Source organism: Felis catus, chromosome F1 (genome assembly GCF_018350175.1).
Source record: "Felis catus isolate Fca126 chromosome F1, F.catus_Fca126_mat1.0, whole genome shotgun sequence".
NCBI lineage: Eukaryota > Metazoa > Chordata > Mammalia > Carnivora > Felidae > Felis > Felis catus.
This window is the reverse complement of record NC_058384.1, coordinates 7,456,595-7,478,724: the sequence shown is the minus strand read 5'-3', so window position 1 is coordinate 7,478,724 and position 22,130 is coordinate 7,456,595. Positions and strand designations below refer to the sequence as shown.

Here is a 22,130-nt window from a genome sequence, read left to right as displayed (position 1 = left end):
CTGAGCCGAAGTCGGCCACTCAACCGACTGAGCCACCTAGGCGCCCCTCTTGATAATTTTTTTAGCAAGAGGTCCCACATTTTCATCTCATACTGGGTCCCACAAATTAGGCTGTTTGGCCCACTTGGCAAATATCCTGGGTAGTCATGCTCCCTTGAAGAATGCTCAAATATTTTGTTTTTCGAACTGGATTCTAAAGTTTTTGCAGGTTTCTGTCATTTTTTTCCAAACTCTCTGCCGTGATTAGGGCAGTTTCCTGAATAGAGTAAATGTGCAATAACCACGTTGATTACTTCTACCACTGTAATCCCTGGTCTTCTCATTGTTCAGTTGTTCTGTTGCTAAGGATACAGAACCCTACAATTACCAGATTTGGAATCACATATTTTTCATAAGGTAGCACGTGTAGTGAAAAGGCCTGAGAGTCCTTAAGTCCTAAATCCTGACACAAGGGATGAAGGGGTCGCGGGTAAGTGACTAACATCTACCCACCCCAACCCTCCAGCCCTTCACCTCCGTGTTCTCATCGGTAAATTGCATCTCATGCAATTTATTTTTTAAACTTATTATACTGGTTTAGAGCAGCATTTGTGGAAACACAGAGGCTTCAAGGAATATGTGATCCACAAAATTAACTGTGGAAAGCAGTTCATGGCCAAAAGGGTTTAATGAGGGTTCATCTTCTCCTACCCTCTTAGAGATTCTCAGAGCACATTAGCATATTAATGGCTCTGAGGAGTCCCACAGTAAAAGAAACCTATTTAAATGAAACCCATAGCTTCTCACTCTCAGGGAGTAGAGTCCCCTTCTCAGTGAACGGCATTTCCTAAGACACACCTTGGGAAACACTAGACTGATTATTCTCTGAGCTAATTTCCAGTTCCAAGATAAACAGCCTTAGTGATTCTAGATTCCAGGCAGAGCCTGGGCTGGTGGGTCCCGTCTCCCACCGGAGCCACGGGATGTGTGTGGGTGCGCTGAACTGCTGTGCCACCACCCAGGTGCGGGTCACTGATGGTCTCGTCACCAGCAAGGTCACCGGGCTCGTGTGCCCCATGAGAACCGGCCTGTTTCAATGTACTCCTTTTTAGGTCTTTTCAGAACAAAGGTGGATTAAGGTTAGAATACATGTTAACAGAGTTTAAACAGGCCTATTCCTGTTTGCTCAAAATGCATTTTATTTTATTTATTTTTTTTCAATGTTTTTATTTATTTTTGGGACAGAGAGAGACAGAGCATGAACGGGGGAGGGGCAGAGAGAGAGGGAGACACAGAATCGGAAACAGGCTCCAGGCTCCGAGCCATCAGCCCAGAGCCCAACGCGGGGCTCGAACTCACGGACCGCGAGATCGTGACCTGGCTGAAGTCGGACGCTTAACCGACTGCGCCACCCAGGCGCCCCTCAAAATGCATTTTAAAATATTATTTAGGGGAAGCTGGGTGGCTCAGTTGGTTAAGCAACCAACTCTTGACTTCACCTCAGGTCCTGAACTCACGGTTCATGAGTTTGAGCCCCACGTCTGGCTCTGCTCTGACAGTGCGGAGCCTGCTTGGGATTCTGTCTCCCTCTCTCTCTGCCCCTCCCCAGCTCACTTTCTATCTCTCTCAAAATAAATAAAAATAAACGTTAAGAACAATAAAAAATAAAACATTATTTAAAAATCTCCCCTTTTCAGAGTTGCCAGATTCTCGTGACCAGTGAACCTATGGAAATCTGCTTTGAACTCCCGTCTACTATTCATTCAAGAGGGTATGTTCACAAATTATAAATGTAACTATTTCTAAAAATGTGATTTTCATGTTTTCCTTCCTGCTTCTTGGACTTCAGCATCACACCTTCCAGAGCCCCTTGGTTTAAAGATTGCTGTGCCCTTTTCTTTCTACTCCACACACCCGTTAATCTTCTGTTCGTTTTGTTAGTGTTGTATTTTTTGTTTCCTCCATGGTGTTTTTAAGCACTCCCAAGACTCACAAACCCAGACCCCTTTGTGGAAAAGCCTGTGGCGCTATCCCTTTCCTCCCACAGGATTCCCTGGTGGCCGTGGATTCCGGGGGAGCACCCTGAACCATGGGGGAGAGGAATACAGAAGCACACATATTGACTCCCTAGTCTTTGAAATTCGACCCAGAGGCTAAGAGAGTCTGCAGAACTCAGTACCAAGCAACAGCAGGTGCCAACCTGTGGCCATCATATCATCGTGGGTGTGCAATCAGAAAGAAGTGAATGAGTAAAGGGTTTCTTGATGAACAGTATTGTTACCTTTTCTTAAAAGAGCTAGTGTGATGAAATCTATAGCTTAGGAAACAGCAAGATCATGGAAGAGAATGAGTTTTCATAAATATAATTTATTTTTTATTTCTTAAAATGAAAAAAAAAGGTTTATTTATTTTTGAGAGAGACAGAGAGAACACGAGCGGGGGAGGAGCAGAGAGAGAGGGAAATAGAGGATCCGAAGCAGGCTCCACGCTGACAGCATTGACCCTGATGTGGCGCTTCAACTCACCAACTGAGATCATGACCTGAGCTGAAGTAGGACGCTCAACCAACTGAGCCACCCAGGTGCTCCATGCAGTTTCTTTTTTAAAATTCTTAGCAGTGAGGGGTGCTTTAATGGCACAGTGGGTTAAGCGTCTGACTTTGGCTCAAGTCACAATCTCACGGTTCATGATTCAAGCCCCGCGTCGGGCTCTGTGCTGACAGCTCAGAGCCTGGAGCCTGCTTTGGGTTCTGCGTCTCCCCCTCTCCCTGCTCCTCCCCAGCTTGTGTTCTCTCTCTCTCAAAAATAAATAAATAAACTTAAAAAAAAGTTTAAAATTATTAGCAGTGAAAGAAGAGTGAGGAGTTTGGAGAAAGACTGCCTGGATATGAACTCTAGCCTTACTACCCCCTGAAGGTAACCTTGGGTAAGTCACTTAATTGTGCCTCACTTTCTGCCTTTCTAAAATAAAGCCAGGATGGTATTATTTACAATAAAGGGTGATCGTGAGAATTAAGTAAATTCATACTTTTTCAATCCTTAAAGAAGGCTTAGTACAGAGAAAGCCCTCAATACAATGAAGCTTTGATCCTTAGTATTATTATTTCTCCTACTTGCCATACGTTGAAGGTAATAATTAGTAACAATAATCTGATTGCACTAGAAAACTTCACGAAATATAAAGCTGATGAAAGAGGTTGAATTTGACGCTTGGAAAATGCATTCTAATTCTTCATGTAATTGTTAGCCTCACACACAACTTTGTTCAAAGGAAAATCTGCTCTCACGTACGGGTCCTGCTGAGCAGTGTTTTATGCCACACTGAGGCAGACCAAGAAAAATCCCACGCAGCCAAGCACAGTTGAAAGGAAACCTAACTTAAGGTAGATGATTAAGTGTAATAATGGGATCCCAAATACCGAGTGCTATGGGGAGGGGTGGACAAGGTAGGAAACAGCACTTTTGTGGAAGCGCAGAGAGGCAGGGGAAAGGAGGTGGGTGTTGAAAGAGAACCCTCTTAGCAGGTGACATAGATGCAGGGAAGCTGATGGGATGCTAACTGTTCTTGAAGAAGAGTTTTAAACCCTGTCCCCAGCTACATCTCGTCTCCAACCTCATCCAAGAGTATAGTCTCTTCTGAGAGGAAAATGAGAAAGACGGTTAAAGGAGGAATGAGATTTATTTTAGTTTTTAAGAGTTTGGTTTAGCAGAAAATGACAACTTTGCATCGATTTCCACCTCAGTCCCAGATGGACTCTACCGACTTGACCATAAATCTAAAGAATAGGAGAGCCATCTCCAAACGCCTGATTCCTACACAGGTTAGAAAGTGTTTTACTATTTTACAGGAGAGAAGAGTCACAGAATAGCATCTGTTCTGTTTTTATTTTCCAATATTATCTTCATTTGGAAGATGGCCATAATAGCCACCCTTAAGTTGCTATGAGAACTAAAGAATCAGGTCTGAAGCTATTAGCACAGTGCCTAGCACATACATACTAGCCTTTTGTAAAACATAACAAAGATTTCTTCCATTCACCTCCTCCCAATTCCCTGGCCTCGGTGGAGTTTAACCTGTTATTAAATTTACAACCAGCATAACAATGCAGATTTCTGCAAAAGCAGTCCACGTGCCCTGAAAACACTGATGGCTCAAACATTTGCCATCAATGTATACATTTCATTCCAGCCTTTTCTCCAGCCTACTCAAGGGTGCTCTCCAAGGACTGTTTCCATGGACAGCTGGTGAATATGACACTTCATGTGCCCTCTCTTCATGGAGATGTTTGGAATTGTTAAAAAGGAAGCCCAAAATGGAGTCACTTATGTTAAATCCATAAACATAAGTGGTAATGTTTGTTATCAACTTAACAAAATGGTTTGTTAAATCCAAACCAAGATTTAATATCTAATTTAACTGCAGTTTCAACCACTCTGGAATGTAACATTTAACCAGCCAATATGGAATTACCTGGTCCGCACTAGTGAAATAATCCACCAGAGAGATCTCTCCTTTTACCCTTAGCGAGGTGACTTTGCTTGAAATAATTCATTCTTTGCTAATAATTACCTTCCCCCCCTCCCTTTCTTCCTTTAAAAACTTTTCCCTTTCTACAGCCCGCAGAGCTCCTGTTTACTAATTCGTGAATGGTTGAATAAAGCCAATTTGATCCCTGAATTTACTCAGTTGAATTTTTGTTATTTCACAGAGTGCTGAGCACCTTTTCATAGTCCTCCTTTCTGTGAATTTATGAAGGATCAAAAAATAAGTTTAGTTTTTAACCTGTTATTTCACTTACTCCATACTTAAGATGCACCATGATATCCATTTAGGTTTTTAAAAGTAAACTCTGCTGGTATATCTGAGCTGGTCTCTTTGAAGGAGAGAAATCTCAGGAGTCCACTCTGTTTATTCTCCCTTTCATTACCTGGCTTATGAGCTGAGAACAAACCAGCTATGCGACAGGACAGGGTCAGAGGGACAGATCTGGAGGCCCAGCTCACACAACAGCATAATAGAGAGGTTGCAATTCTCCAGTTCCTACTGAGAAGGACATTTAAGTGAATGGCAAAGAGTTGATTGCTCCTTAGCAAAGGTGCTTGACTAGTTGTGAAACAGAGCTGGGTCCTGGTATTGTCCCATGTTGTCCTCTGACTCATGGGCAAGTCTGGTCTTCTCCATACATGAAGGGAAACTATCACTTCACAACGTGTAGGCAAGCAGAGATTCCCAAGATGGTTTCAAGTCTTCATTTGACTAATAGGAAACAACGTGCCACCCATCCTTCATCTGCATTTACCATGTTTTGTGGGGAAGACTTGCCATTTCACAGTGAGGATCCATTTCCAAATGAGTACACAGCAAGGAATGAACATTAAAAGGTCAGCCTACTTTCCTACACAACACACAGCAAAAATCAGAGACCAAGGAGTAAGCCTCAAGCAGGGAAACCAACACTTGACTATTCATGTCCATTTGCCTAATGAAAGAAGTAAAAGGAAACGAAGATAACTTGCTCAAACATTTGGAGAAAAATGTCATTAAACCTTAATAATTCAAACCCCAGTCAAAAGGAATTCACGGAACTTTAAACCTTTTCAACTAACATTGCTTAATGACAAAGGAAATACAATTTGGTGGTGGGGAAGTGCATTTAAAAAAAAAAGGCAAAATGATTCTCACGTTAAAAACCACCTAGAAGCAGAATTTACATGTAATCAGTATTGTGATAGAACTGATTTTACCTATTTATTATAGGAGACCAAGCGAAAATTTCTGGGCAAAAGATGCTTACTGATTAATAAAAGATGAATTCAGATATTTCTATAAATTAGACTATTTTTATCTAACTCCTCTGAATTCATGAGGCTTTAATATTGCTTTTGACTTATTTCTGGTTTCTGAGGTAAGCCAAAGTTGCTATAACCCATATTTTTTATATCTGTGTTTGAAGGGCTATCACACAGATATGTTAAGTCAAAATTTATATTTTTCATTAACAGAATTAATACTGAAAGGAATTGGCTTAAAAGATTTAGTACTGAAATTCAATTCAGGGCTCAGGTCTACTTATCTTTAAAATGGAGACAATAATAGTGTTTCCATCATAGGATCACTGTGAGGTTTAAAGTAAATAATTCATTTAAATGGTTTAGAACAGCGCCTGGCATGCAATATAAGCTAGTTATTATTGTCATGATTGTTCATGGATACTATTATTTTGCTCAGAATCATTTTTATATCAGTAGATAGCGCCTTCAAATTTCCTGAGCAAATATAAAATAAACCATGTTTTGTCAATCTTGGATGGTGTCTGCATCCTAAAACTGATCAGAAAATTTTCTTCCAGTGTTCCCTTCTTGCTGGGGGGAGACTGTATTATTAGAAACAACAGTGGTTTGGGGTGCCTGGGTGGTTCAGTTGGTTAAGTGTCCAACATTGGCTTAGATTATAATCTCACGGTTTGTGAGTTCGAGCTCTGCGTCAGTCTCTGTGCTGAGAGCTCAGAGCCTAGAGCCTGCTTTGGATTCTGTGTCTCCCTCTCTCTCTGCCCCTCCCCTGCTCACACTCTGTGTGTCTCTCTCTCTCAAAAAAGAAATAAAAAATTAAAAAATTTAAAAAAAAAGAAACAACAGTGGTTTGACCCTCAAGACTGGATTACTGACTATCCTTTAAATATAAAACTAAACAAAACAACCTTAGATAGATTGTACTTTGGCTCTATACTGTCTATTCCCTGGAGAGGGAAGTAAGTGGACTTTTAGTATTTAGTTTGCCTGCTGTATATTTCTTTTACAGCTGCCACTGTTACCTGCCTGAACCAAAAGAAAGGAAGGTGTGGCATTTTAAGGACAAGAGGACAACAGTGGAAATCGGTGGGGGGGAGGGGGGGGGAGGGGGGGAGGGGATGATTAAATCCCTGAATCCACCAAATATCAAGTTACCTTCTCTCAGGTTTATCCTATGTGGTGATGTCTTTCTTTACAAGTTACGGCCTTGTGTCTATCTGTACATCCCTACTTTCTTTCCCATAAGAAATGCAGTACAATTCACTTGGTAATCCAGTGATCTGAATATTAAAAGAGCTCAGCTAAAAGCACGTATGGGCCGCGTAGCATGCATGGTTGACCGGCCAGTCTTCCTATGCACCCCAGGACGGAGAACTTCCCGCCATCAGTTGACTGGTGGGAAGAAGGTGATTTGCAATCCTCTGTGGATCGCGCTGGCGCAAATAAATACCTGAACATTACAGATTTATCAAGTGAACCTTCAAGATATTTGAAGCGAATTATTCACAAAGAGGAAGATGACATCCTCATGTTAATATATTTATTAAAGGAGTAACACAAAGGATTACTGTTCTCAAACATACTACCCTCCGCTGAAGTTATGTTTTCCTCTGTCTCACAGATTCTGTGACCCCACGCTGAACATTTAGGCCCGGATACCATAAATCACGTGCCATCCTGCTCTCCAGAATCTGGAGGTAGCATCCGAATTACAAAAGCACAGACACAATGGTAGGATTTGGGGTGGATGATGCTGTCAAGGAAGGTGTCTCATTTTACATTAAACAGAGGCGAGCCTGTTACAACTACACAGTTAAAAATAAAAAATGCTGTAGGTTTTGTTTCCCACAGCCACACTATGGGTGACCAAGCACTTTATGAAGCTGGCACCTCTGATGCCGAGGGAACTCAGAGTTCATGTGATGTGCAAGGATTACCTGTCCCAGTGACTGCCAGTCTAAGCCGGCACTGCCGATGTAAACATGCTGCTTGTCCACGATCCAGAAGGAAGACTGCAGCCGGCCCTTGTTGTAGGCGGTCATGTTCATGTAGGTCACCTCGGCTCCTGGGGAGATCAAGGACATCCTGGTCAGCCTCAGAGTCCAGGCCTTGAAGGTGCAATCAGACATCTACCAGCAACGATACTCATGGTTTGCACTGATCACAAATGGCATTCGGGGAGGCCAAATATTTACATTAGCGTGGTGCACAGAAGACCCTCCAGGAGTTACTTTGTTCTCAAAAGAATCCAAAAGGAAAATCGTAAGAATTACACCTGCACCTGGTCAGAGGAAGCTCTAGTATCCACAAGAGACAAGAACTGTGGCTTCTCCAGTCAGATGTGATTCAAATCCCGGCTCCATCACTTACCACCCGGATGGTGAGATACGTGCACCAAACTTTTTATCTTTTAGAGAAATTTTCATACAGATTTGCAATCAATAAAAGGGTCGTCCTGTTTTGTATTACAGCTCTCCTTCGCAAGACATTGTCTCTCTTATCCTTTCTATTCGTTATTTTCACCCTTGACCCTTCAATTGCTTTTGCTTCTTCATTATCCCTCTTCATGACTTAATCTGGATTTGGCCTCCTACTGGCCTTTCTTTTTTTTAATTTTTTTTTTTAATGTTTATTTATTTTTGAGACAGAGAGAGACAGAGCATGAACAGGGGAGGGGCAGAGAGAGAGGGAGACACAGAATCTGAAGCAGGCTCCAGGCTCTGAGCTGTCAGCACAGAGCCCGACGCGGGGCTCGAACTCACGGATCGTGAGATCATGACCTGAGCCGAAGTCGGACGCTTAACCGACTGAGCCACCCAGGCGCCCCTTCTACTGGCCTTTCTTAATCTGATGGTTAATTTAAGCAACGATTATGTAAGCCTTACAAAAATGCAACCGTGAATGGTAAACTAGGTCACTCAAACTACTGTTAAAACCCAAAAACACATTTTAAGATCTAAATCTAGTTTTTTAAAAACGTTTTATTTATTTTTGAGAGAGACACGCAGAGAGAGCGGGGGAGAGGCAGAGAGGGAGGGAGAGACAGAGTATCTGAAGCAGCATCCAGGCTCTGCACTGACAGCAGAGAGCCTGATGTGGGGCTTGAACTCACAAAATGTGAGATCATGACCTGAGCCAAAGTTGGACGCTCAACCAATGAACCACCCGGGTGCCCTTAAGTTTCAGTAACTCTTTAATTTTTTTCAAGTTTATTTATTTATTTATGAGAGAGAGAGAGAGAGAGAGAGAGAGAGACAGAGAGAACAAGTGGGGGAGGGGCAGAGAGAGAGGGAGAGAGGGAATTCCAAGCAGGTTCCACACTGTCAGCTTGGAGCCCCATGTGGGTCTCGAACTCACAACCCATGAGATGATGACCTGAGATGAAACAAAGAGTTGGACGCTCAACCGGCTGAGCCACCTAGGCATCCCTTCAGTAACTGTCCTAAGCACGAGGTGTCATAATTGTCATGCTGTTCCATATTGCTGCCTCAGGACTATGCATTTACAACTTCTCAAAACAAACATATAATCCACTGAATGCCATTGAGTCTATTTATTGATTTTTATTTCAGTAGAGTTGAAACATGAGTTTCAGGTATACAACACAGTGATTCGACAAGTCTCTACATTACACTGTGAGGCCCACAAGTGTAGCTACCAGCTGTCACCATGCAACACTATTAAAACACCACTGACTGTATTCCCTACACTGTGCCTTTTATTCCTGTGACTTCTTCATTCCCTAACTGGAAGCCTGAATGCAATTAAACTTAAATAAATTCTGCTAAATTTCCACTTCTTTAAAAGAACAGACCCATATGCGTATGTTCCATGAAGTAGCTATTTTGTTTTCAGACATTCAATATTAATGAAGAGGATGAATTCTTGGTGGCCTACTGGTCACTGTCTTCATGAGCAGAGGAAGATGTAACACTGTAGGCATACGGATATATTCCAGGATATCAGAAAGGAGGAGTGGTTTATATATGAGCTTCACCTGTAACTCTTGGGAAAAGGTAAAGTGAGAACCTGGGCTCTGAGGCAGGATGTCGAGAGGGGCTATGGGGCTGGAGCAGGACCGGGGGTGGGGGGGAAGCTAGTGTGCAGGCAGATTTCCTTGGCCTCCAGCCACCCTGGAATAGTCTCATCTAAGGAATGGTTACAGGCCCCAGAGGATGAACAGTTGGGTAGAGTGGGCTCACTCAATGTCCAACGTGGGTGGTTGCCACAGTAATTCTGGAGAGACCCACATCTGCACAGATGGTGTGGTGCCCCGGTGTCCCCCAAAGACACAGCTGCCAGTGCTCCCAGGTGGATGAAGAGCAGCATGTGTCTTTGGGGAAGTGTCCCTTTCCTACGGCTGCCGTAACACAGTGAATGGGTTAAAACAACAGAAGTCTACTGTGTCTCAGTTCTGGAGATGGCAAGTCCAGAATCAAGGTGCTGGCAGGGGAGCCTGCAGGGGAGAGTCCCTCCTTGTCTCTTCCCACCTTCTGGGCAATCTGATGTTCCACCGCGGGCCCACCTCTGTTGTCACACGGAGTCTCCCCCTGTTCGTGTCTCAGTTTCTCCTGTGCTCATAAGGACACGAGTCCTGTTGAATTAAGGGCCCACTTCACACAAGTGTGATCTCATCTTAACTAATTATATCCCCAAAACGCCTCTTTCCAAATAAAGTCACATTCTAAGGGGCCGAGCATTAGGTCGTCAACATGTCTTTTTTGGGGGGACACAAGTCAATCGACAACAGAGATCCAGGCCACTTTCCCTGGCCATGCCCTGCAACAGCACTAGACTGAGCAGCACTGAGGGAAGCATCGTCTCATCTCTGGAAGGAAGAGAATGAAGGTGGTCTTGGTGTTTGCCTCAGGTTTTATCTTCAACAGGTGTCTCCAGGCAGGCCTTCGCCTGCCTTCTTATTCTGACCAGAAACAACTCTAACCCTCTGTGACCCCGGCTGGCTCTCACCTCCTGGCCTGGAACACCGTGCCTGAAATTTGACCCGCAGCCAATTGCTACTTTGCACTGCATTGTTTACTTTTTATTAGATCCCTATCTGTTCTCATTCAGGTCTGTTGGAGCCCCAGGCCACTGGTCCATTTGAGGGAACACTGGGTGTATGGGAGGGGGCCACTGGGACCATCCCTTTTGACCTCTCGATGCCACAGTGCACGGCCACTGCCCTCAAAGGACTTCATTAATTTACTTGGTACTTTAGCCCAAGGACTGTGATTTCAGGACCATGGGGCTTTTGTGATGCTCCAGCCAGAGCCTCCACAGTTAGTTATTGAGGCCTATAATTATTCTTTAAAGGAACAGAAACTTTCCGTCAGCAAACCTTTACTGATATATACCAGGTATACCAGATATATACCACATATATATCTGATATACACAGATAAATATCAGAAACCTGATATATACCAGATACTATGTTACGTGACAGTAGCAACACACGACCTGAAGTGGCTGAGTCAAGTCCAGGCCCACAAACAAAGTGTGATATTTAAAACAATTGGGATTCTTCACATAGCAAGGGGGCACCAAGTATCCGAAAGATCAGGAGGAGAGTCCCCATCGCTGTATCAGGGAACTCCAAGTGAAGGCCAAGGGCATGAATGGCTTCACAGTTGTGCTGGGGGCCATGGCCACATGTGCAAAAGCCCTGGTACCACGTACAGACATCAAGCAACAAGTAGTAATAGTAACATCCATCTACTCAACACTACATGCACCCAGCACCAACACAGCTGGGCTACAGCAACCCCGCAGGGGATGTTATAGTTTTCCCATTTCAGGATACAACAAACAACTGCACGCGGTGTCCTAAATCAGCTGAAAAAATATTTGCCTGCATATAGTTTGTGGAATGTCACTTTCCCACTAATAATGATATGTCTGTTTGGGGCACCTGGGTGGATCAGTTGGTTAAGACTTTGGCTCAAGTCATGATCTTGCGGTTCATGAGTTTGAGCCCTGCGTCAGGCTCTGTACTGACAGCTCAGAGCCTGGAGCCTGCTTCAGATTCTGTGTCTCCCTCTCTCTCTGCCCCTCCCCTGATCGCTCTCTCTCTCAAAAACAAAACAAAACATTAAAACGTTATAAAAAGAATTATGTTTTTCTATCTATCCATCCTCCATCTATCTCTGAAGAAGACCTAAGCTTTTATCTTATTTTATACCTGACAGATAAATAGTCATATCCAACATGTCCCTGTTTATTACAGGCATATTATTCAATGTTTAGCTTAAAATAATTTATTTTACATGCACTTAGAAAATATCTTTGTTGACTGGTTACAGAGATTAGCCTCATCCTACTGTCTTTTTATATGTATTAGAAAGGTATGGTTAAAATCCAATGTTTTCTGGGGGCGCCTGAGTGGCTCAGTCAGTTAAGTGACTGACTTTGACTCAGGTCATGATCTTGCGGTTTGTGAGTTCGAGCCCCACGTCGGACTCTGTGCTGACAGCTCAGAGCCTGGAGCTGCTTTGGATTCTGTGTCTCCCTCTCTCTCTGTCCCTCCCCGCTCACGTTCTGTCTCTCAATAACAAATAAACGTTAAAATAAATTCAAAATCCAATGTTTTCTGACTATAAAACATATTTAATCACAAAAGTCGTTAACGCATCACTTAGTGCAGTATTATGTACAGAAGCTAAATTCAAGTTCATTTTCTAGTGTTATGCTAGAATTTGAATCGGCAAAGATGGTCCATACATTTTTGTGTATTTAAATTTTAATGTTTAAAGTTTAAAAATGTTCATATTTTTATATTTTATAAAACACAAAATTTGTAATACTTAATATTTAAAAATATTATACTTTAAAGAACAAACGATTCTAAAATTTGTATGGAACCACAAAAGGCCCCAAATAGTCAAAGTAATATTGAAGAAGAAAAACAAAGCGGGGGGCATCACAATCCCAGACTTTAGCCTCTACTACAAAGCTATAATCATCAAGACAGCATGGTATTGGCACAAAAACAGACACATAGACCAATGGAATAGAATAGAAACCCCAGAACTAGACCAACAAACGTATGGCCAACTCATCTTTGACAAAGCAGGAAAGAATATCCAATGGAAAAAAGACAGCCTCTTTAACAAATGGTGCTGGGAGGACTGGACAGCAACATGCAGAAGAATGAAACTAGACCACTTTCTTACACCATTCACCAAGATAAACTCAAAATGGATGAAGACCTGAATGTGAGACAGGAAACCATAAAAACCCTAGAGAAGAAAGCAGAAAAAACCTCTCTCACCTCAGCCACAGCAATTTCTTACTCAACACATCTCCAAAGTCAAGGGAATTAAAAGCAAAAATGAACTACTGGGACCTCATCAAGATACAAAGCTTCTGCACTGCAAAGGAAACAACAAAACTAAAAGGCAACCAACAGAATGGGAGAAGATACTTGCAAATAACATATTGGATAAAGGGTCTGTATCCAAAGAACTTGCCAAACTCAACACCCAAAACAAAATAATCCAGTGAAGAAATGGGCAGAAGACATGAATAGACACTTTTCCAAAGAAGACATCCAGATGGCCAACAGGCACATTGAAACAATGCTCATCATCAGGGAAATACAAATCAAAGCCACACTGAAATACCACCTTACACTGGTCAAAGTGGCTGAAATGAACAAATCAGGAAACTACAGATGTTGGCGAGGATGTGGAGAAATGGGAACCCTCTTGCACTGTTGGTGGGAATGCAAACTGGTGCAGCCACTCTGGAAAACAGGTTGGAGGTACCTCAAAAATTAAAAATAGAGCTACCCTATGATCCAGCAATAGCACTAGTAGGAATTTACCCAAGGGATACAGGAGTAGTGATTCATAGGGGCACATATACCCCAATGTTTATAGCAGTGCTTTCAACAATAGTAATATTATGGAAAGAGCCTAAATGTCCACCAACTGATGAATGGATAAAGAAGATGTGGTTTATATGTAAAATGGAATACTACTTGGCAATGAGAAAGAATGAAACCAACAGCAATGTGGGTGGAACTGGAAGGTATTATGCTGAATAAAAATAAGTCAGTCAGAGAAGGACAGTTATATATGTTTTCACTCATATGTGGATCTTGAGAAACTTAACAGGAGACCATGGGGGAAGGGAAGGGAAAAAAAATAGTTACAAACAGAGAGGGAGGGAAGCAAACCACAAGAGACTCTTAAATGCAGAGAACAAACTGAGGGTTTATGGGGGAATGGGGGAGAGGGAGAAATGGGTGATGGGTATTGAGGAGGACACTTGTTGGGATGAGCACTGGGTGTTGTATGTAAGCAATTACCATGGGAATCTATCCCCAAAAGCAAGAGCACACTTTACACACTGTATGTTAGCCAATTTGACAATAAATTATATTAAAAAAGTAAAAATTAAAAAAATTAAATAAAAACATTAGACTTTAAAAAATATCTTTAAAAGCTGGCTTGATTCAAGTAAATAGTTCTTTCAACAGCCTTGAAAATGTAATGAGTTAAGTTTGATTAACCAATTTTTGCTTTCCTAGATTTCATTTTTAAAGGGAAAACTATTCTTTCAGCCCGTGACCCACTGTGCAGAGGCCCCAGGATGTCAATGAGATGCTCATCACAGCAACCTTGCACACTGGGACAGCTGGCTGGTGGCTTCGAGGTGGGGGGTGGGGTGTCTGAATCTCTGGAGTCTGATCCTATCTCAGCTGGATCATCTGTTTGTTCAAGTAATGGTTAATAGGAGTTATTGGCAATTCCAAACAGTGTTTCTAGACGCCCAAAGTGATAAATCAAGAATATGAACTTGTTTTTATAGTTGCTTATAAAATACCTTCATGGTGTCTAAGAAGTCTAATTAAGTCTTTAAAAAGCTACAACATGCTACCATGGTGCTCACTGCTCAGGGCCTAATTGGCCACACTGATCAAGATAAAGTGGTGTGTTACATCCTTTTTGGAAAGTAAAAACATTAAAAACTCAGGAAATCCCAAACTGCTAATTACAACTGCCTTGAGTTTTAACAGAGATGCTCTGTCGAAATTTAAGAGGATGCTCCTGGTTTCAGGGGGTTTTTGTTTCTTTACAGTTTTACCAAAATTGTTATTCTTATGGTATTAACCAGATAATCCTGCACTTTATTTTGTGGATAATTTCAGTGAAGATAATATGCCACAGAAACTTATTAATAGAGAAAATGAAAACAGTGAATAAAAAATTATTTAAAGGAAAAAGTGTACTCTTAAAATGAATTGGAAGGTTACTACCTTGGAGAATCAAGTTGACTGCATATCCATACGCTTAAAAATGTGTGGATTCTCCAAAGCCTTCCTTGGAGAAGACTTGACGGCATTCAGTTTCCTTATCATAGATCCGTTCCATACCTCGTTCCGTGGAATTTACAACTATTTCACCTACAGCCTTGTTCATTTCCAGAGACCCTGATGTTTGCTTCATTGTCAGATTTCAGAGAAGCTCATTGTTCCTCATCTGTGAAGCATGTGTGGATGACAGCATATGAGTGGACCTCAGGGCCACCCCTACCTTCTTGTGATGCAGTCCCATGGGGGCCACCATTCCAACAGTGCCTATGAGGTGATTTTGAGGACAGGACTACGTTTGTAGTTCTGCTTCTTTATCATCAACTCAAAAATCTTTATACTCCTATTTTGATCAGAAACAGGTTCACAAATAATATTAGACATTTGTTGAAGAGTAGTTAATTCGTCATCTCAGAATACCCATCCCAATCTAAAATTACTAAAGAAAGCTCCAGGAATGTGTTGTTGTCTCTAGAGTGATATAAAGCTAGTGCTCTCAAAACAATGTTAGAGCTTATGGAGAGGTTTAGCCTTGGGATGTTCACATATCCTTACACATAAGAAAGAGAACTCAAGGGGAAAATGAGCAACTTTAGAAGGCATATGGCTGAAGAATTTAATTTTTAATTCTAGTGTAGATAAGGAGAGTTACCTATGCTTAAAAAATTTGTATAATCTAGATGTATCTCCTATGTATCTAGTGGCTTTCTCTCTTTTGGTCTCTCTCATGGAAGGGAAACAAAATCTTCACAGGATATTTTTGTTAGTTGATGTTAGATGTAGTTGAGATGTGCATCATTTCTTCCCAGCCAGTACCCTCTTTGTATTTTTTTATTTTTATTTTTTATTTTTGAGAGAGCTCATGAGTGGGGGAGGAACAAAGATGGGGGGAGACAGAAGATCCAAAGTGGGCTCTGCATTGACAGCAGTGAGTCCAATGTGGGGCTTGAACTGACGAATCGTGAGATCATGGCCTGAGCCGAAGTCAGACACCCAACCGACTAAGCCACCTAGATGCCCCAGTGCCCTCTTAGAGTGCCCGATGCACCCGTGTGATGCCGAATAAGACAGTCAAGGCACCATGTGAGCCTATCTAGTCTCTATCTGGCCACAGATAATTAGACCAGGTGTAAACACCTGACCTATGCCGAGCCGGTATGATTTTCTCAATATTGAGTCACAAAGTAAGTTAATTAAAAGAAGCTGTGCTGGAGAGTCACGCCCAGATGGAAGTTGCTCTGTCCAAGTTCACATAAATGAGGAAGAGGAGAAGGCAAGCAACAGATATATATGGATAAGAATGGGAAAGACAACATCCCCCCAAGAGAAGGAAGTGAAAGTGAGACTGTGGGGGAGGAAAGAACGTGGTAGTCCCACCACCAAAACCAGCATCGCTTCTTACCTTGAGCTCTTCTAGATCCTTAGAATAAATTCTGTGTTATTTACACTGGTTTTAGAGGGGTTCTGTTTCTCTACTAACTTACTCTTGCAAGTTATGTACTTATAAGTTATGCAGTACTTAATTATTCTTGTAAGATTGTACTTTATTTTGTGCACACATAATTCCAGAAGTCCAGCACCCTTGAAATGTGTATTTTTAATATTTGACTAAAATATTCAGTTCTGGCCTAACAGCCATGCAATTTTGAGCAAGTTCCAGTTGCCCAAATTGCATGATTAAGTGTTTCAAATTTTGAAGATTTAAAATAAACATCCTGTCAAAATATTCATCATAATGACACAATAGAAAATATGCTAGTGCACCGTGGTTAAGAAGTGAAAAATAAAGTTCCACATTCTCCATGAATCATCGGGATGAAGATCACACAGAATCCATCTCCAAGTTTATTTCCAGAAGATCAGCTGTTGCAAGATTATCAGCAGCTTTAGTAAATCTTACAACATTTATACATTCAAGAGAATATATGTAGCTTGTGGGTAAACTGTGAAGCACCATCTACAAATGGACACCTGTGAACTTTCCACTTTACTAAAAACTAGAACCTTGCCATTCTGATTAAAGTCAGTATTTCCAGGGCACCTGGGCGGCTCAGTGGGTTAAGCGTCTGACTCTTGATTTCAGCTCAGGTCATAATCTCACTGTTCAGGAGTTCGAGCCCCACATTGGGCTCCGAGCTGACAGTGAGAAGCCTGCTTAGGATTCTCCCTCTCTCTGCCCCTTCCGCATACTTTCTCAAAATAAAAAAAATAAACTTAAAAAGAAAAAAAGACAGAACTTTCCAATCAAAGGTGATTCTGTCCCCCTATGCTCAGAAACGTAGCAATATCTGGAGGCATTTTGGGTTGTCACAACTGGCAAGAGAAGGGCTATTAGCATCCAGTGAGTAGAGTTCAGGGATGCTGAACATCCTGTAATACACAGGGCAAACCTGCAAACGTCAAGAGTCCCAAGGGTGAGAAATCTGGCATTAACGTTTGTGTATTTACGCTTGATCTGACATCCCTGCCACTTTCCTCCAAATCAACAACTATCCTGAAGTTGTTAGTATTTACCACTGTCTTGTCCTTAAATATTTCATCATACGTATATATATATCCTTAATAGCATTATAAAAAATGTGTTTATCACCAGCTGTGAGACACATTATTAATGAGCCTCAAGTGTGTATCAAAAGGAAATGTATTAGTTATCAATAATTATGGATTTCTGGAAAGGTTTTCAGATGCATCCTGAAAGCAAATTTTGCAGCAGAAATTTGTCTTATTGATCAAGCACTTCTTCTGAATATATTAATTTGTGTGAGCAATGAAAAGGTCAGAGCTAGCCCATTTTGGGGGACTTTAATAAAACCAGCACAGGTAACTCAGCAACATTTTGAAATCCATTCGGCTTAAAGGCTAAAGGGAACACCACAGGACAAAAATCAGCTGTCATGACATCTCTGCTTTCAAATCATCCAGTGAGTGATATTCAGAAAAAATTTTAAGATAACCAGTTGTAGAAAAAGTGAGTCTTCAATGCATGTTTCAGGCTTAGTTTTAACATCTCTATTCAAATACTGTCAAAACCACATTGTGGAATTTTTCATAGGTTGCCTTTGATGCTTTGCTTTTTAGGCCACAGGTCTGGAGCTCACAGGGGAGTTTCTATATGTTGTGTCTTCCCTCCTTATATTCTTCATACAGTTAGACTATTCTGCTTCTAAGGAATTCAGTTCTAAAAAATTACCTTACAGTCCAACAGGCAAGCTATTTATAGGAATGGTTGACTTAAGGAATCATTAGGCTTAAATTTTTTTTTTAAATGCTTAAAAATAAAGCTTGCTTAAATTATAGTTTCTCAATGATGCATTAAAAAATAGAAAAATTCCACACTGAAAACAGAAAAGCAAAGGCATGATCTACAATGGTCATCAGTTATCCTAAACCATGAAAAGGTCTAGAGGCTGATGTCCAGAGCAAATGCTTAAGGCTTCCTCTCTCTTGCCCCTCCATGCTGAGGTCACATGACTATTTACACGGACACCAACATGGAGATCAGGGAATGGGGGCCACTACTGAGGCTTCTGTTTCGGTACCAGTGTTTCCTGGAAGGAGGAGGCCTGTCAGAGTCCGGTGCTGTTGTGATGCCAGGAAGGATGGGAACCTGGGAGCTTTGGAGAAGGTTTGCTTCATCTGGGCAAAGCCCAAACCATTCTGTTTACCTTACCTTACTGTTTCCGTAGTGACAGAAGACTCCAGAGCCCAATCTGTTAGGCTTCTGGGTACCAGCCTGCTTACGTGGAACATAAGCACTTCATCTAACACAAATTGATAGTTTAAAGGAGACATGTCAAGAAGAAAAAGCATATGGCTACCACTGAAGGCAATCAAATGGAAGAAACAGGAATTCTTAAGGACATTTGAGAAGACATTTCAAAAGAATAATCTAAGAACAAAAAAAAAATGTTCTTCAAAAGATCCAAAATACGAATTTCATGAAGGCAATGTAATATAGGATTGGCAAAGCTGGAAACTGAAATAGTGATCTAGAAGTTCAAATGCTGTAATTGACAACACAGAATGAATCTAAAGAAATTGAAATGATCATCGAAAAGTTGATGCATGAAGGATATATCATGGGAACTGATATCTCAAAATCTCAAAGGGAGAAAAAGGGATGTCTCTGAAAGTAGAAAAAAAGCATGATAAATGTGAGCAAAAAAAGTATGAAGTTAGAGGATTTACTTAAGATATTCAAAATCCAATTATGAGAGTTTCAGAGAGAACCAAAATCAGACAGGAAGAAATTACAAAATAGATTACGAAACAAAATTTCTTATTGTATTTTATTTATTTTTAAAGGGCATACATTTCTAAATGATGAAAGTCTATCAGTCTCTGGGAAAACCATAAAAAAGTCTCAAACACACATCAAAATTTTTCAGAACATTGGAAATAAATAAGATCCTAAAAGCTTTCAGAGAAAGCGAATTTATAGAAATGATAACATACAAAGATTAGTAAATATGATTTATACCAGATATTTTAATAGTAACAATGAAGGCTAGGAAATAGTTTGAAGGGAGATAAATCTGTATACCTAACAAAGACTGGAGAATGGCCTCCGCCATCATGAGGCCAAAAAAAAAAAAAAGGAAAGGAAATGTAGAAGACGAGGGAAGGATCCACAAAGGGTATCTCCAAGAAATAGTAAATAAAATGCACAGAGTCCTGATGTGTCAGACTGTGGTAAGGTGATATGTTAAAGCATTTTAAGATGATTTAATATGAGGTACACAGAACCATGAACTAAAATGAAAAAAAAATGGCTGCACAAGAGGAAATGTGATCACTGTATACAGCTCAGTTGTTAATAATATTTCAGTATAAACAGTAAATATTGATTTAACAGCACCAACAGCCATGATGACAAAAGATGACAGACTTCTACTGGGAGGCTCAGGAGACAGGAAGCACCTGCTTGTGCTGGGGATGGACCGGCAGAGAGGGGAAGGAGTGACAGGAGACAGGTAATGTATTCCATATTCCACAACAGTAATTAAACAGGTCATATTTGAAACAAAACATCAAGAAATAGAAATATGAATAGGTTACATAAAAAAAAAGTAATACTAGACGATACAGATAAAAGTAGCAAAGATAAGTAAAGATAGCTTCTGGAAAGAAAGAATTGGAAGTAGGTTGACATAGCTCAGGGTGAGGCTTTCTTTATTACATGCTTTGTTGTTGTTTTTTATTTTATATTTCCCTGTATTACCTTGATCAATAATAAATTAAAAGGATATCTAGATGGGGAAAAAAGTACATCAATATAATATGAACTATTTGCCGAATGCCAAACTAGTTTTATTTTACTGGTGAAATTATAAAGCTATTTCCATTATAATTAGAAACAGTAATCATTCACTATTATGTAACGATTCAAAAAAATACATTAAAAATGAAAAAAAACCCTGTAATAAAACAGAAGAGATAAAATTCTTTTTGCTGATGGTTTGAATGTGATGTCTGAAAAACCCAACAGAGTATAGCAAAAACCTTTTTGAATTAAAAAAATGATGAGGTTTCTTGATAAAAGATAAATAAAAATAAGTAACTTTTCCTGCAATATCAATAACCAGTTAGAAACTGGAATTTTAAAAATCCATTTACATTATCAAAAGGTATAAATACAATAAAAATTATAAAATCTTACTGAAGAATTTCAGTATTTGTATTTGTATTCTCTGTATTTACAAATACAGAGAGACAGAAAGTATTCCAAGGAGTGTGTGTGTGTGTGTGTGTGTGTGTGTGTGTGCACATGTGTGTATGTGTGTGAGAGAGAATATACAGAAGACTTTTCACTCTATTGTTAAAGAGACTGATTTCTGGAGTGAAAACTGGGACATTATTAATTTTATGTTTATACTTCTCTGATTTTCTGATTTTTAAAAAGTGAACATGTTATTTTTATACTCACAAATATAAAAATACCTTTCTAAATTACCAAAACAATGATAAGTAGCATTCTCTCTATAGCCCCACATGAATACCATCAATGTTTTATATATGTTTTTACTACAATGTTCTCCCTTTGGGGAAGTGCCCTGCCTCTTCCTGCCACTCCGCAGCCCAGACTCCTTCCATCCCCATGAAACTGGATTGAGATCTCTTTCTCTTCTAAAGCCTGCTAACATGAACATTCAAGTTAATATAAATATTTTCTTATTGTTGTCAGGTTATCATTATGTTTTGCCAAAGTACAAATTCTCCAGGAAATGATCAATTTTAAAAGTATTATTTATAAATTGAAGGGATATCTAGATAGATAGATACAGATACAGATACAGATGCAGATACAGATATAGACATAGATAATTTGGGATGGTATGTATCTTGAGGGGAAAATATGAATCAAGAACATAAAATATATATCGCCATTATGTTTTCTTTCCATACTTGTATATATATATAATTGAAAGGAAAAAGTCCTCAAGATCTTAATATTTTTTAAGGGCTCATTCAAGCTAGTTCAAGAAAAGATATGTCCTCAGCTCAGTCACTAAATGAAAAAAAAAAAGGTAATAATAAGTCACATGATTAGCAACAATGCTTCCTTGTGTTTGTAGAGTACTTTACACATTAGCGCAAAGAATGATAGAGTTACAGAGAATTAGGTCACTCTCTAGCACAACACCATGAGGGTCATGACACAGGTAGAAGAGGCCAAAGAGACTGAGTCCCAGGAAAGTGAATGACTTGCCTGAGTGCGCTCAGCTGGGACACAAGCTCAGACTCAAGGTTTTTACTTCAAATTCAGGGCTCTCTCCCTGTCCTCCTGCTTAGAACAACACAACGGCCTGAATTATTCTGACACTGTAGAGGCATTACTCTTGCAAATGGCAGTGCTTGACATGAGTCTATCAGAAAGAAGCCTGACTTCTAATGAGGTCCCTACTCAGGTTTCTTCCTAAAGAAAAACTAGAAGGGGAAAAGAAAATGAAAATGGAGAGTAGGAGTTGCTTAATTTTATTTGTTTCATTCTAAAAAGTAGCACAGTGCTGGGCACGGTTTAGGGGTTCAATAAACATGGGAAAATG

At 40.4% G+C, this 22,130-nt stretch overlaps 1 protein-coding gene and 1 long non-coding RNA gene across 8 annotated transcripts in view; one reads left to right on the top strand and one right to left on the bottom strand.

Moving 5' to 3' along the window:
• Window positions 1-22,130, bottom strand: part of PLD5 (phospholipase D family member 5) — a 423,318-nt gene that overhangs the window by 106,126 nt on the left and 295,062 nt on the right. For 5 of the 6 annotated variants that reach the window (XM_023247983.2, XM_023247982.2, XM_023247984.2 and 2 more), the window contains one exon: window positions 7,706-7,833. In XM_023247983.2, the coding sequence (XP_023103751.1) occupies window positions 7,706-7,833 (128 nt within the window). Of the gene's footprint in view, window positions 1-7,705; window positions 7,834-18,623; window positions 18,763-22,130 lie in introns of those variants that run through there. The other variant, XM_019821518.3, reaches the window with a different exon arrangement.
• Window positions 362-20,649, top strand: LOC123382911. Of its 2 annotated transcripts, none has more exons than XR_006592059.1 (3): window positions 362-469; window positions 1,677-1,750; window positions 19,940-20,649. It is a non-coding gene; the product is annotated as an uncharacterized LOC123382911 (long non-coding RNA). The 2 variants fall into 2 exon arrangements; XR_006592060.1 differs by lacking the exon at window positions 19,940-20,649 and adding an exon at window positions 7,390-7,706.